At 44.1% G+C, this 13,227-nt stretch overlaps 1 protein-coding gene across 12 annotated transcripts in view; it reads right to left on the bottom strand.

Moving 5' to 3' along the window:
* Positions 1-13,227, bottom strand: part of ush2a (Usher syndrome 2A (autosomal recessive, mild)) — a 199,405-nt gene that overhangs the window by 169,143 nt on the left and 17,035 nt on the right. For all 12 annotated transcript variants that reach the window (XR_011982524.1, XM_072699000.1, XM_072698989.1 and 9 more), the window contains 6 exons: positions 12,429-12,564; positions 10,677-10,740; positions 10,266-10,560; positions 8,471-8,655; positions 6,044-6,265; positions 4,496-4,589 (listed from right to left, as the gene is read on the bottom strand). Coding sequence is in view for 11 of the 12 variants with exons in the window: in XM_072699000.1 (XP_072555101.1) it covers positions 4,496-4,589; positions 6,044-6,265; positions 8,471-8,655; positions 10,266-10,560; positions 10,677-10,740; positions 12,429-12,564 (996 nt within the window). In the remaining variant the exon portion in view is untranslated. The remainder of the gene's footprint in view (positions 1-4,495; positions 4,590-6,043; positions 6,266-8,470; positions 8,656-10,265; positions 10,561-10,676; positions 10,741-12,428; positions 12,565-13,227) is intronic.

The raw sequence follows: 13,227 nt of genomic DNA, 5'->3' as shown, positions 1-13,227 counted from the left end.
AATCTAGTATGCATTTAACATCCCGCTCTCAATATAATTCTGTATCTCAAATGTTTAATTAATCACCTCGAGTTGTGGTGTACAATAAAAATTCCCCAAAGCGCGCGATTCCCTAGTGCCCCATCGCCACGCGGAGAGTCTCCCTGCTGTCCGAGGCTTTGTGATTCTGGGCCAGCTGCCCAGGGGGGACTGCTAATTTGTCCATCCGGCACGTTAGAGAATAATGAGAGATCACTGCGACTCAACGCAGCAGCAACTCGCCATCGAACAGCTGCATCAGAAGGGAGCGTACATTTATAGGGGCCATCAAATATCACCAGCGCCTCCTGCATCCCAAAACAGCAGGAGAACCCATAATATATAATAAAGAAAAAATCCCTCACTGCAAATTAATGAATGCATAAAGGACACAGCCATAACTCATCAGAAATGGCAGGTACTGTGTTAAAATTTGAGTCCTCCTCTACAGCTGAAATGAACCAGGAACTATGTAAAACCAGAATTACCTAGAAGAATCTTGAAAGTTTCTCCCATTACTTAATGAGGTACATCACGGACAGGATGCGGAAATGTTTCTAAGAGATTATTGCCAGTTAGGTCACATGATTAACAGAATCATATTCTTTGAATTGTTGTTCTTCTCATTATTAGATTCTTCATGGAAAAACACAACAGCAATTTGTGCCTCCTGTCTACTATGCCTATTAAAGGAGATAAAACAAGCTGCTAAATTGCCTGGTTAAGTACCCCATCTTGTTTAGTTTTCTACATGTCCTTCAAGTATTGCCTATGCATAATGCTTCTTGGAGCCATTCTCTTTTAATTAATGCATCATTTATTTGCGAGACAATAATAATGATAATGTAATAATTGCACAATAAACTGCACATTTAATTATCTGAAGAGAATGTGGTCCCGATGCATCGTGCAAGTGAAACTAAAACCCCATGTATCTGATGCACTCATGATGCTACAGGGAAGGCTCTTCTCAAATCTCCTCTCCAACTCATAGCTGGTCTGCTGCCAGGTTGGCTCTGCTGTTGGCCATCGGTTGGTTGCCCTGTGATGTCCGGTGCCCACTGTGGGCCTCAGAGAAGGGTCTCTGGTGGAAGGCAGCCCAACGCACACTACACTCCCGAAAAACTGCCACCCCTTCCCATACCTGGAGAGGTCAGTTAGTCTATTAGTTGTATCAGGGAAGCCCTGGTTAACCTTAACCCTAACCCTATGCAAATACACTGTTAATAATAATAATGATAATAATAATGATAATAATAATAATAGATACTTTATTGATCCCCGTTTACAACTCCCCCAACTTGCTCTTTGTAGAGCAAGCTGTCCGTGAAGGGCAGCCACCTGTTGAGGCCTAACAAACAGGCCATAAACACCGGATATTTTCACTGATAATCGGGGAAGCAGACACAGAACACTACGCTGCTCAAATTAAGGCAAGAACACAGTGGTCTATGGTCAAACTATAGATCTACACAAACAGTAAGAAAGAAGCTTCTATGTCACTATTTTGATTCATATACAACATTGTGAAATCAATCTAATTATACAATTACTATTTAAATATTTGTACAGTTGCTTATTTGTCCTCCATTTAACATGTTGGAGTTTGTTGTAGCTGTGTGTTAATATAATCTGTTCTGCATCCTGTTTTTGACCAGTAAACCCAGAACCCAGACTGTGGGCAGGGCCTCATAGCACTATGAAATCAGCACATGGTCCACCTTAACGACGGCCCACTGTAAATCCCGCAGGATGAGCGCATGCACACGTGCAGGCGGGACACTCATCATCGTGACAGCTGTCAGGTGACTTCTGTTACCTTTATGTCACGGTGATGTTGGGGAACCGCACTACGTCCATCATTTCCCAGTGAAGGTTTTTTAATGGAGTCAGGGAAGTTAAATATTAAACACCTTTATCACTTGGTTTTTACCCTGGAAAATTTTCAGGGCCAGATGTGCACTTGGGGAAACACATTTGCATATACAAAAACAAACATACTGTACTCACCCCAAAGCCTCTATAGGCATGAAAATCAACAAATGGCTTGCCTATTTTAATTATTACAGTTAAAATTAAGTTACATAAATCGCAGGAAAGCATAAAGCAACCTTTTAATGACACATCGTGTCAAATGCAGGATTGGTGTTTGGCAAAGAATAGGAACGGTTGCTCCCCGGAGCCACATGATTCTGAAGTGTGACTAAATGTTGACAGGCTGCTAGGCGCAGTGGGGGGGGGGGGCACTGAGTGCGCAGATTTCACAGAAGGGTTTTGGGACTTAGAGGCCGGGGTCTGCCTGAGTCACAGTTAAGGACGCATTGCTTCTCTAGGGAAACTCAGAGTGTATGGCCTCCACCAGCCAGCCAGTCAGAAAGCTGAGGTCACCTGCTGGCAGTGCCACTGTGGCCGAGGGGGGTGAGGACGAGGCATTCCAAACTGCACCTGTTCACACACAGACTCATCACACAAACCAGTTGTCACTCCTGCACTTTATTCTACTGTCAGCTTGTTTCTGTATAATTTTTCTTTTCAATAGTTTGACTCTCTCGATATACATTTACTTTAATATACCAGGGCTGTGGAGTCGGAGTCGGAGTCGAGGAGTCGGAGTCGGAGACAATTTTGGGTACCTGGCTTCCTAGCCAGTAGTTCTGCGGTGAAATGACATGTATGTTGCCTTCCTTTCCTTCAATGGATGTAGAAAATACATTAGCATAGTATATACATACAGAGGAGTCGGAGTCGGGGAGTCGGAAGATTTAGAAACTGAGGAGTCGGAGTCGGAGCATTTATCTACCGACTCCACAGCCCTGTAATATACAGTATAGTTTACTCCTGCAATGGGTTGGCACCCCATCCTGGGTTGTTCCCTGCCTTGTGCCCAAAGCCTCCAAGATAGGGTGGCGGGGGTCCACTGCCTGAATTGGACAAGCCTTTATAGAAAATGGATGGACAGATTAGTATAGTTTACTCATTTGTATATTGGTTTACATCTTTTATATATTATTTTCTTCATACTTGACTTCCAAAGCTGATGCAATACATCAACAGAATCATGTTCTGTGTGACACAATGATGCTAAAAACCTTTGAACTAGCACAGGAGCAAACACGTATGCATACATTGGATGCTCAGTGTCCAATGGGAACTTTTCAGGTGATGGGGGACCATTCTAATCAGCCAATGGGGTTGTGCAGGAAACAGGGGCCCTATGATGTGCGAGAGAGTAGCCGTTGGTTTAGTTTCACAGGCAGACTGTGTGCAGTCTACTTGAGGAGCAGAAACTGCCTCACTCACTCCTCATTCTTGACCCCTGTACTGAAAATGTAGAAAGCAGATCAAAGAAGTGTAGGAGGACATTCTGAGGTTTATTGAGTATTGGTAAAAAAAAGAGGAACCTCCGAGCTTTGAAACCAGTTGGAATTTCACCCAGGAAAGTGAAAACTGTAAAAGTGAAAACTAGATCCTTCTAGGTCTCACAGGGACAGTGAAATATGCATCATTTGCCACCTTTCTGTCCGTGTACTGTGCTTTATTTTCATGTTGGATGCGGCTACTCTCCCTTTCAGCCTGAACAACAACTACAACAGTGCAACAGTTTGCCTCAGCGAAAGCCTGATCTTAAGGTAAATAATGCATGTTCCCTTTTAAATAATTCAGCGCATCAAACACCGGGTTTAAAAGTTTAATCTGGGGACGCATCGCGTATACACCATGGTACCGAACGGCGCGACACAGAGCTGGGTCTAGGCGGCTACTTTAGAGAGTGAAAGTGAACTAGTTTGATAAGCATTGAAGCGTTGGAGCACATCAAATTCCAAAACTAAGAAGCACGCCATGCTCAGCTGATTACTAAGTGTTTAGTTACCAGAGGTGGAGATTCCAGAAGTCCAGATAGTATAAATCCAAACCAAGATTTTGTTTCAACCAACTACTTGAGTATAAAGAGTCAAGTATTAAACTGGTTGGTTGAAACAAAATCTTGGTCTGGATTTGTACTCTCTGGACCTGAAATCTCCACCTCTGTTAGTTACACACTGTAACAAGTTCAGTCTATCAGGTTGTAAAAGCCATTTAAAAAAAAAAAAAACGCTACTTCTGGAAGCATCCGAAGACAGCATCTGGGATAAACACAGCTCAGAGATGGCTACTGGAGCGGGCTAGTCGGCAGGAGAGGATCCAGCTGAGCTCTGTCATCACATCCTGCTCTGAGATATAATTACCCCAGCCGGATTAATTAGGACAACACCATGGGGCTGATGGGGTGGCAAGATTAAAGTGCCGTTGTGCACAAATCCACCCTCTCTTTCTTTTTTCCGCCCCCCAGCCCGCGGGAAATTTAAGAGCAAAGTGGGTGACAATTTATTCAAATTTCATTACGACTATTTTGGGTCCAGTGCTCATTAGGGGAACTTTTACACGTCATTAAAAGACTGTGGTTAATTAATAAGGGTGTTTCTCCTCGGGGACTCACGTTATCTCCTTCCGTGTGGCTCTCCGGAAGGCAGAGGCAGCGGTAGGGGCTGCGGCCTGTGTCACAGCGGTCTGCGTAGCCGTGACAGTCACACCTGCAAGCACCAAAAAACAAAAAAAAAAAAAAAAAACAACAACAACAACAAAGAAAAACTTAAAATGAAGCATGGCACCCCCGCACAGCCCCACAGTTGGTTTCACCCTGCACCGAGCTGATAGGAGCTTTCCCATTCATTTTTCATAAACGCCACGGAAAATGCAAAGCACTCAGGCAGACGTACAGCCTCCGTCAAGTGGCTTGTTTGGGTCAAACCCATCCGACCCATCCACCCCAAGCATATCTGACAAAAAGAAAAAAACATAAACAAAAAGGAAACCGCTGACCAAATACGGAAAAAGGACAAAAATGGGGGCTGAGATAGTGGATCGTGCCGTCACCGCTCACGGCTATTATAAAAGTGCAAATGTGAGCGTGAGGTCCACACTACCCCCTCCAGATGTAGCCTGATCTCAACCCCACGCACGCAGACCTTGACTCCCATCTTCACGGTGGTTCAAACCAACATTTCACAGCTTGGGAGATGTAGAGCTGCTTGCAGTCCCCTTTGTCTCAGACAGGGGGGGGGTGGCAGAGAGTAAGAAATTCCAAAGACCTTAAATCGGCATCTCTTTCCAGTGTTATGACTACTGCTTATTTAAAGCGGCTTATGTCTTCGCTAACAAAATGAAGGAAGGAATGACATCATTGCTCAGTGCATAACGCTGTGATTACCAAAGACATAAGAATCAGACTGCTTAACAAAGGGATGGGTACAGAGATACCACATTTATCTGCCAGAGTAACAAAAACTCAGAATTATAAGAGAACGAAGTATGGGCGGGGCATGCTCCAAAGTCAGATCATCAACGTTAACTAAGAGTTTAGCTGCCTGCATGCAACATAGGCGGAGTCGCGGTACACAGACCAGAAAGTAAAAGAATACAAGAATGAAACTGACGTAAATGTAACAAATGAATGAGAGACAAACTACACAAACACACAAGTTATTTGACTGATATATAAAATAAATTAACTTATGTCGGTCTCTGCTGTTGTCCTCGAACCTAAATAGCTATTCGATATTATATATTATATATTGTTTATATTATTTTTTCATTTAAGAGCTGACCAAGAATCCTTGTTTACTACAGATTCAGTCATTTCCAACAGTGAAACGAGTGATTAATGAACTAATTAAGGAACTTATGTTACCGCTAACCTCCCTCGACACATTAACTCTCCCAACAGTGAAGTCTATTTCCATATTGTTCTTTGTTAGCGATGGTGTGTGGCTCCGCGAATGAGGAGGCTGTGATCGGAAGGTCGCCAGTTCAAACCCCAGGGTCAGCTGAGTTGGGTCTCTGAGCAAAGCCCCCAATCACTTTCTCAAAATATCTCAAAAATGTACATTGCTTTAGCGTCTGCTAAATAAGTAAATGATATTGAATAGTTATGTTTAAAGTTGTGGACACGTGCTTGTGAACACTGATAAGCGGGATTTTCACTCACCTGCCGCTGATGGTGATCTCGTGCACCCCGTAGTACCTGTGCCGCACAGGTACGTGGGGCTCCCGGGTATGGTACTGGCCCTGGAGATGGACCCTGACCTGGGAGGCCATGACGAACTCGCGCAGGGCCAGCGTATTGTAGAAGTCGCCGTAGCCCGGCCGTGGGTTGGGCTCTGGCGTCAGCACACTGAACGTGACGTTCCCGCGAGAGAAGGGGACGTCTCTGTGTAGGGGAGGGGGACACAGCGTGTCGGAGGGGACGACGATTCCACAGCACACACCGACGGCACCGTACTAAAAGCCACGGGGTGCATTTGGCCATTGCTGAAAGACTAAAAAGTATGATCACTGAAAGGGAGATTTTTAAATACAGTCAATGTACAATAAACTCCATTTGATAATACTACCAACAAACAGCAATCCAACATCACATACATATTTTGTTGTTTTGCTATTTTTGTTTTTATCTAAAGAGTCAGAGCCAGAACAGGGGGTGGAGGGCATGTTGGGGTGAGTGGGTGTTTGCAGCTTGTGTTTATAAAGCTGTGTCCCGCTCAGGCAGCGATGTGACGCCATGCGTGAGAAACCTCCCCCGGCAGTGGAGACCCCTTCCTGCTCCTCCCGGGAAAGCAGGTGTGCTGTCACTCCTGTATTATTCAATCATACCCCCACCCCCCAAAAAAAGCCACAAGCCTCAGGCCACCAGACTTATCCAGGCCAGGCCCTACATTATAAGTAATTAGACCCCCCCACCCACCCATCCCCAACATAACATTTACATCATACTCAAAAATTTATGCCACATAAACAGGCAGCCCCTTCCACATAACAATTTGCAAACCCCCTTTCTGCCAAACATCTGGTCAACCCCCAAACATCACTCCGAAGAGACCACATGTCAGCTGAATCTAAAACTTTCTTGTCTTTTAAGCACCTGATTGAAAATAATAATAAAAGTGTCTAAAAACCGCTCCAGAACATAAAACGCAACACAAATACACGTCAGTTTGAATTCATGCGGAAGAATGTTAAAATGAAATACAAGACAAACAGATTAAGCTAGGCAGGTGGCATTTAAATAGCAAAGGGCATTACCTGTGTCCCTCGTGTTTAGAAACATAAAACATTAAGCCAGACACATTCCAGTACCATATTCCCATGGGCAAGCGATCACTTTTCATTTCTTCACTAAGTGATCCCTTGGGAGAGAGGCAAGCAGAAACTGCGGAAAATCAGAGCCCTGGCACACAGCTCCACATCAATCCACAGTCATCAAGCCTGCCCTGCCATGCTGTGAGCGGACGGCACGCGGTGGGGGCCAAACAACACGGCGTGAGGCTCACACTGCTGATGACCCAGTAAGCGGATGGGGAAAAAGCTATTAGCACCATTGTTATCACGGGTGTCCTTATAGTTCAAAAGCAATCACAAGTAATGGTAGCGGTTAATGTTTCTGGGGGCGGGTGGGGTGGGGCTGGGATTATTGATGTGGCCACCCAGCCAAGCGATTCTTTCTCACTTATTCGAGTATAAATGTTGAAATGTAGTGATGCGGGAAAGATTCAATATGGGGTATCGAGCTCGACGCAGATAACAAGGACAGACGGCAATAACGTTTAGTCTGCAATTCAGAGATGAATAGTTACAGCTCCGCTAAAACACAAAACCCACTAACCCAGCTGAAATATGGGGGCAGCTTTCCCCTGGACTGCTTGTTTCTTATTATCCAAGTTGTAATGTTCTCTGCTAGAGTATTGCGCTGATGACATCATTAGCTAAATTGCCACAGTGCAAGACAGGCCCAAGTCCTGGTCTCCAAGGCCCAATGTCCAGCTCTCACAGAACTCAAAGATCCAAATAACTTGTGTTAAAATGAGCAAAGGACCTTTAAGGTCCAAATCTGTCTCTCCTGACCTCCACCTGATAAGCAGCAGCTCAGGGCCACCTCATCGTTATCCAAACCCAACCCCAATCTCTGTCTTGGTTCTAGTGTGCAAATAATTTTTTTCTGTAATTCTGTTTACATTCTGTAAAGTGGTTGTGTTAATCAGTGTTATGTTCCTAATCTCCATATGACTATTTCGGACCTTAAAATATGAAATATAATATCTCCTCAATAAATATATTTTAATGATTGATATTCATCGATTCACTGACGCCATGTCAGTGAATAAGAAAACTTCCAGTACGTAAATTTACCTGCCTCTCAAAAATATTTTATTTTGTAACTGTGACATATATAATATGAGGCCCCCGAGGATTTGACAGAATCTGAATTGTTACATCCTGTTGCACTGAATTTGGCAGGAGGGACACACTATTGTTACGCTTTCCCAGTGTTCCACCTCTCTTGAACCGTGAACTCTTGCATGTTTCTGAAGCCTCCCCCAGGCAGCCTTTCCCACGTCCGGTACAGACAGAGACATACCGGGGGAACTGCAGGCAGTTGACAGAATCCGGCCAGGCTAGCGGGCCGCTGTTCTCCATCCCAAAGATGGCGCAGTCCCTGGCCAGGTACTGCCAGTCCCGCCAAGCCGAGTCGCCACTCGTCCTCCTCTGAATCCTCACCGCTTCGGGCTGCGGGCCGAGGAACTGCAGAATGACATAGAAAACCTGCGGGGGAAGCGTGCAAATTGATAAAAGGGGAATATACATGAAATACTAAACAGCAATGGATAATCTATTATCTGCAGCGCTACAGTCGACGCTCCGCTGACACCTCAAGCGCCTTTGTGCAGCGAAGAGCGGCTTGAAACTCTAGCCGCCGCCGGGATCCAATTCCAAGGGGTTTGAGGAAGAGGGCGACGCTTCTGGCCGCTTAAACACTTCAAAACGTCGCAGTCCGTGGTTTTATCTGGGAGGCCGAGCGTCGTTGAAAGGAAGTGGAAAATCCACATGCGTGATTTCAGAACTTGCGAGCACACAAGAAAGGGGGGGGGGGGGGGGACTTCCCATCTGCTTTGGCGGACTTTGGTATGGCCGAACAGGCAGTGTTTCAGCACTCTAACGAAAGATTATCCCCTGCCACAGTTACACATGAGGAAATACACAAGCATTACACTGATGTGAAAATAAAAAAATAACGGTCTGGTATTCCAAAAGGCGTAGAGATTAAGTTGTCTCTTAAATAAGAGCTAATATTTAGGTGACACAGAATTTGATGATTTAGGTTTATTTAAGCAAGTCAACAGCTGCCCAAAAAGGATTTGAGCAACTGCCCACAAAGTCAAGATACAAGAAGAAAACTGTTCAAGCAAGTCAAATCCCAGCATGTCCCAAAAAGAGAAACCGTCACCAAGGGTGTATCCAAGTGGGCTAACCCAAAGATCGACATTTAGATCTAACGACATTTAATAACCTACGAACAAAACATTAACACTTATTCAATAAGGCTAATCCCACAAAGTACAGAGCAGCTACTAGATGGAATGCCAGTCCATCACAGGAAAAACACAGAAGTATTATAAGGGCAATTTAGTTAGACCAATTCACCTAAACCACATTTTTCGGTACCTGGGGGAAACCAACACAAACACGAGGAAATCATAAAAGCTCAGAGTCAGGCCAGGAATAAATCCCACAACCCTGGCAGTGTGACCTCTGTGATACTCACTGAGCCACACAGCTGGCAACTACACAGAGTACAGTAGTGCTTTCAACTACTGCGTCGCGACCCAAAAGTGGGTGGCAAGACCATATCTAGCAGGTCATGGAGCATGTGGTTAAAAACAAACTTACTGTCACCCCCATATATAAGACTATATAGTCTTATAATAATTCAAATAAAATATGAGTTAAAAAAATAAATCAAGACAGTAGCACAGTCTTGGCAGTAGACAGAGCTGTAATAAAAAACTGCAGTAAAAATCAAGGAATCCATTAAGTTGTGCTTTTCAAACAATTCTGGAACAGTTAACATACTGTATGTACTATAATTAATCTGAGCCACATTTCTCCTCATGTTTGGGTGAAAAAGAAGGTCACTGTTTCATACCTACAGTTCCTTTAGGATATTTAGAAATGTTTCTTTAAATATGTATAACTGCAGACACTTAACCTTTTTGTCCGTCACTGTAAGACTAACTTAAGATACCTAATACATTTGTAAACCTAACGATTGTGAAGATACAAGTTACATCTCTACTGACTTTCAGCTTCTCATTGAGTAGCTGTTAATAATACATGGGCGATGATGTTCTGGTCTCATTTCCGAGATGGTTTACCTGGTACTCCCCGGTTTGCAGATCAAAGGTGATGCTGATACCCTCATCAAGCTGGTCCAGGCTGGTGAACACGGATGAGATCCAGCTGGTCCCGATGTCGTTGTCGTTGATGTAGTGGAGGGGGTGGGCATCACGGCTGAGCCTCAGGACCCGATTGTCAGTGGTGTCCTCCACGAGGTTGGGGATGCAATACCTTTCCACCAGGGGGTGCACTCTGGGATGACTAGGGGGGCAGCGGCACTCTGGATGGGTATGAAGGTGTGGCAGATGGCCAGAGAACACCTCCACAATTTCTCTGAGTAGGAAAACAAGCATGACACAGACATATATGTCTTATAAGTTCTCATAAATCATTTGCTGTAAATAAGAGCATTGTTTTATTTCTTAAATGCTGTAAAAGACACCACAAACCTGTTTGTAAGTGTCACCGGATAAAATCTGAAATCCTGCATCCATCCAACGAATTGATTCATCCCTAGAAAAGAAATGTCAATGGCAATAATGGGAGACAGCTTGTATAGTCTACACTAACTACAGGATTAACTTATCAGTACCTTTGAATTCTGTTAAAGAGACACTTCTACGGCATCTGTCTTAATCTAAATCTTTCTTACAGATTTTGCTGTCCTGCAGGATAGAAGCCTGTGCTCAAACATTATCACCAATACACGGTTCCTTTGTTAGCCTGTAAGTTTATATTTTGCATCTGGATGGTTTCCGCAAACTCTTTTGAAATGAAGCAACAAATCAATGAAGTACCATCGTCCATCTATTTTACGTAACTGCTATCTGCTCCAGTGAGCCTGCAGCTTATTCCAGGAAGCATGGAACACACTAAGGGCAATTTAGGGACACTTTAACTGCATGTCTTTGAACTACTGGAGGAAACTAGAGAACAAGCAAACTCTGCACACACAAAGCTGGCCGTATGAATCGAACCCGCAACCCGGGAGGTGTGCATTCACCCACTGAGCCTCGATGCCGCCCCCTTAAGCACTAGACAGGTTAACATTACAACACAACAGTAAGCCATCAAACTGTTCAGCGGGGCAGACTGTTACCACTCAATTGCCTGATTGGCTTCCTGCTGCAAACAAAAAAAAAAAAGGTTGATGGCTTTATGACAGGATCAGGGAAGAAAGATCATTTCATCTCCTGCATAGAGAGCACACTGGGATGCGGATGAAGGGGATCCATGTGAGTTCAGAGTGTGGGGGCCCCTCTGAACGGCGGTGCCGCGCCACAGATCAGTGCACTCCTCCGCTCCTCTACAGATTTGCGGCTCTCGGAGATGCAAGTTCTCATCGCCAATGCCAAGCTTCCCCCCCCCCCAAACATCTGGGAGACAGAGACATCAAAACAAGGCAATCAAGAGCCCCAGGCCTTGGATCTGGACTTCTTTTGCATGTTAAAAGGATTACACCAGCTGAAACTTTTGTTGCTGTGATGATACGACATGTTTTGTCCTGTCCAGCTCTTAAAAAAAAAAAAAAGTTTCTCTGTCATTTTAACTTTATCCATTCTCCAAATTTGAATCACTTTGCCTTCAGGACTTAAGTGGGAGTGTAAAGGTAATAACTGATGAGAGAGATTTAATGTTAGAAGAATAAACCATAAAGTGAAGGAGGGCCAATTCTCACATGCACAGATTTTAAGCTACTTGCTGCAATAAAGAGTTACGTTTGCTAACACAAGAACTCCTGCAGTTTAAGATGAGCAGTGCAAAAAGACCCTATAGTGGGTAAGCAGTTATAGATAAAGGATGGAACATTTATAGTTTTATATAGCGGAATTGAATTGGTTTTTACTGCAGTTTTATTTACTTTACGCTGTCAAAAGAAAATCATTAGGGGACCGGGCAATAAATCATAATGAAATTACTGTTTGAGCCAGTGTCCTGCCAATGCTTCACTAAACTTAAAACAAAAGCATACATAATAACAGCAGGAACCGTGACTCTACATAGTACAAGCAGTAATGGAAAATGGACGGATGGAATTCAGCCAGCAGTATATAACTATACATGTTTATATTGACATTATGTATATTCATATACAGAAGATGTTCTAAGCCATACTACAGAACCAAAATGTAACAAATAACATCAAGTCACCTTTGGCAATGCATCTACAATTCACATATTTGATCTTTATGAGGTCTTACCAGCGGTGCTCTGTCCGATCCGCATGACAGCGCCAGTCCCGACGTCCGCTATGGGTCCTTCCAGAGTCTGAGTATCAAACGGCGTGCCATCGTCCTCCAGCCCATTGAAGAAGAGGCTGGCGCTCACACCGTGTACCTTGCAACAAGACACAAGGCAGCAGTCTCCATATATAGCAGGTAAACAAAGCCCTAGGCACAGGGTGACAGAAGGGCAGTGACTGAGAGACATGCACCCAGGCTTTGGTCTGAGCAAAGTAAGCAAATCTTTTACTTTTTTTCAGCAGGCACTTCTGTCCAACACGTCCAAACCAAGGACCAGAGATCAGACTCAGCCAGTGCTCCTGGAGCAATTGGGGTTAAGTGCCTTGCTTGAGGGTCCAGTGGCAAAATCACTACCAAGGGACCGTGGCAAACTTATGGAATGAACCAGATACAATATTTCCATTTTGAACAACTTAGCATGTTTCATTTATTTGAAAATTGCCACCAGATCAGAACAAGAACGCAAAACCAGCACATACAGAGCCTGATACTTTCTTTTTCAAATGTGTCACTTCTCAACTATGCCAACTGAACAAAAACCATTTTCATATTACTTAACTATATATTTTTATTTTTTCATTTTTACACAGAGCATTAGGGGTGTCTGTAGGATTTTCTAAGGTGGGGGGCATGAGGGGCCAAAGCTCATATAGCATACACCCTATGGCCCCATCCATGTATGCACCTTGTGGCATGTAATATGTGAACACTGCCCAAATGACTGCACAAATCACACCCACACAATGTCACAGAACAA

Source organism: Paramormyrops kingsleyae, chromosome 14, assembly GCF_048594095.1.
Source record: "Paramormyrops kingsleyae isolate MSU_618 chromosome 14, PKINGS_0.4, whole genome shotgun sequence".
NCBI lineage: Eukaryota > Metazoa > Chordata > Actinopteri > Osteoglossiformes > Mormyridae > Paramormyrops > Paramormyrops kingsleyae.
Note: the sequence above shows the minus strand (reverse complement) of the source record. Positions and strands in the feature narration are given on the sequence as shown.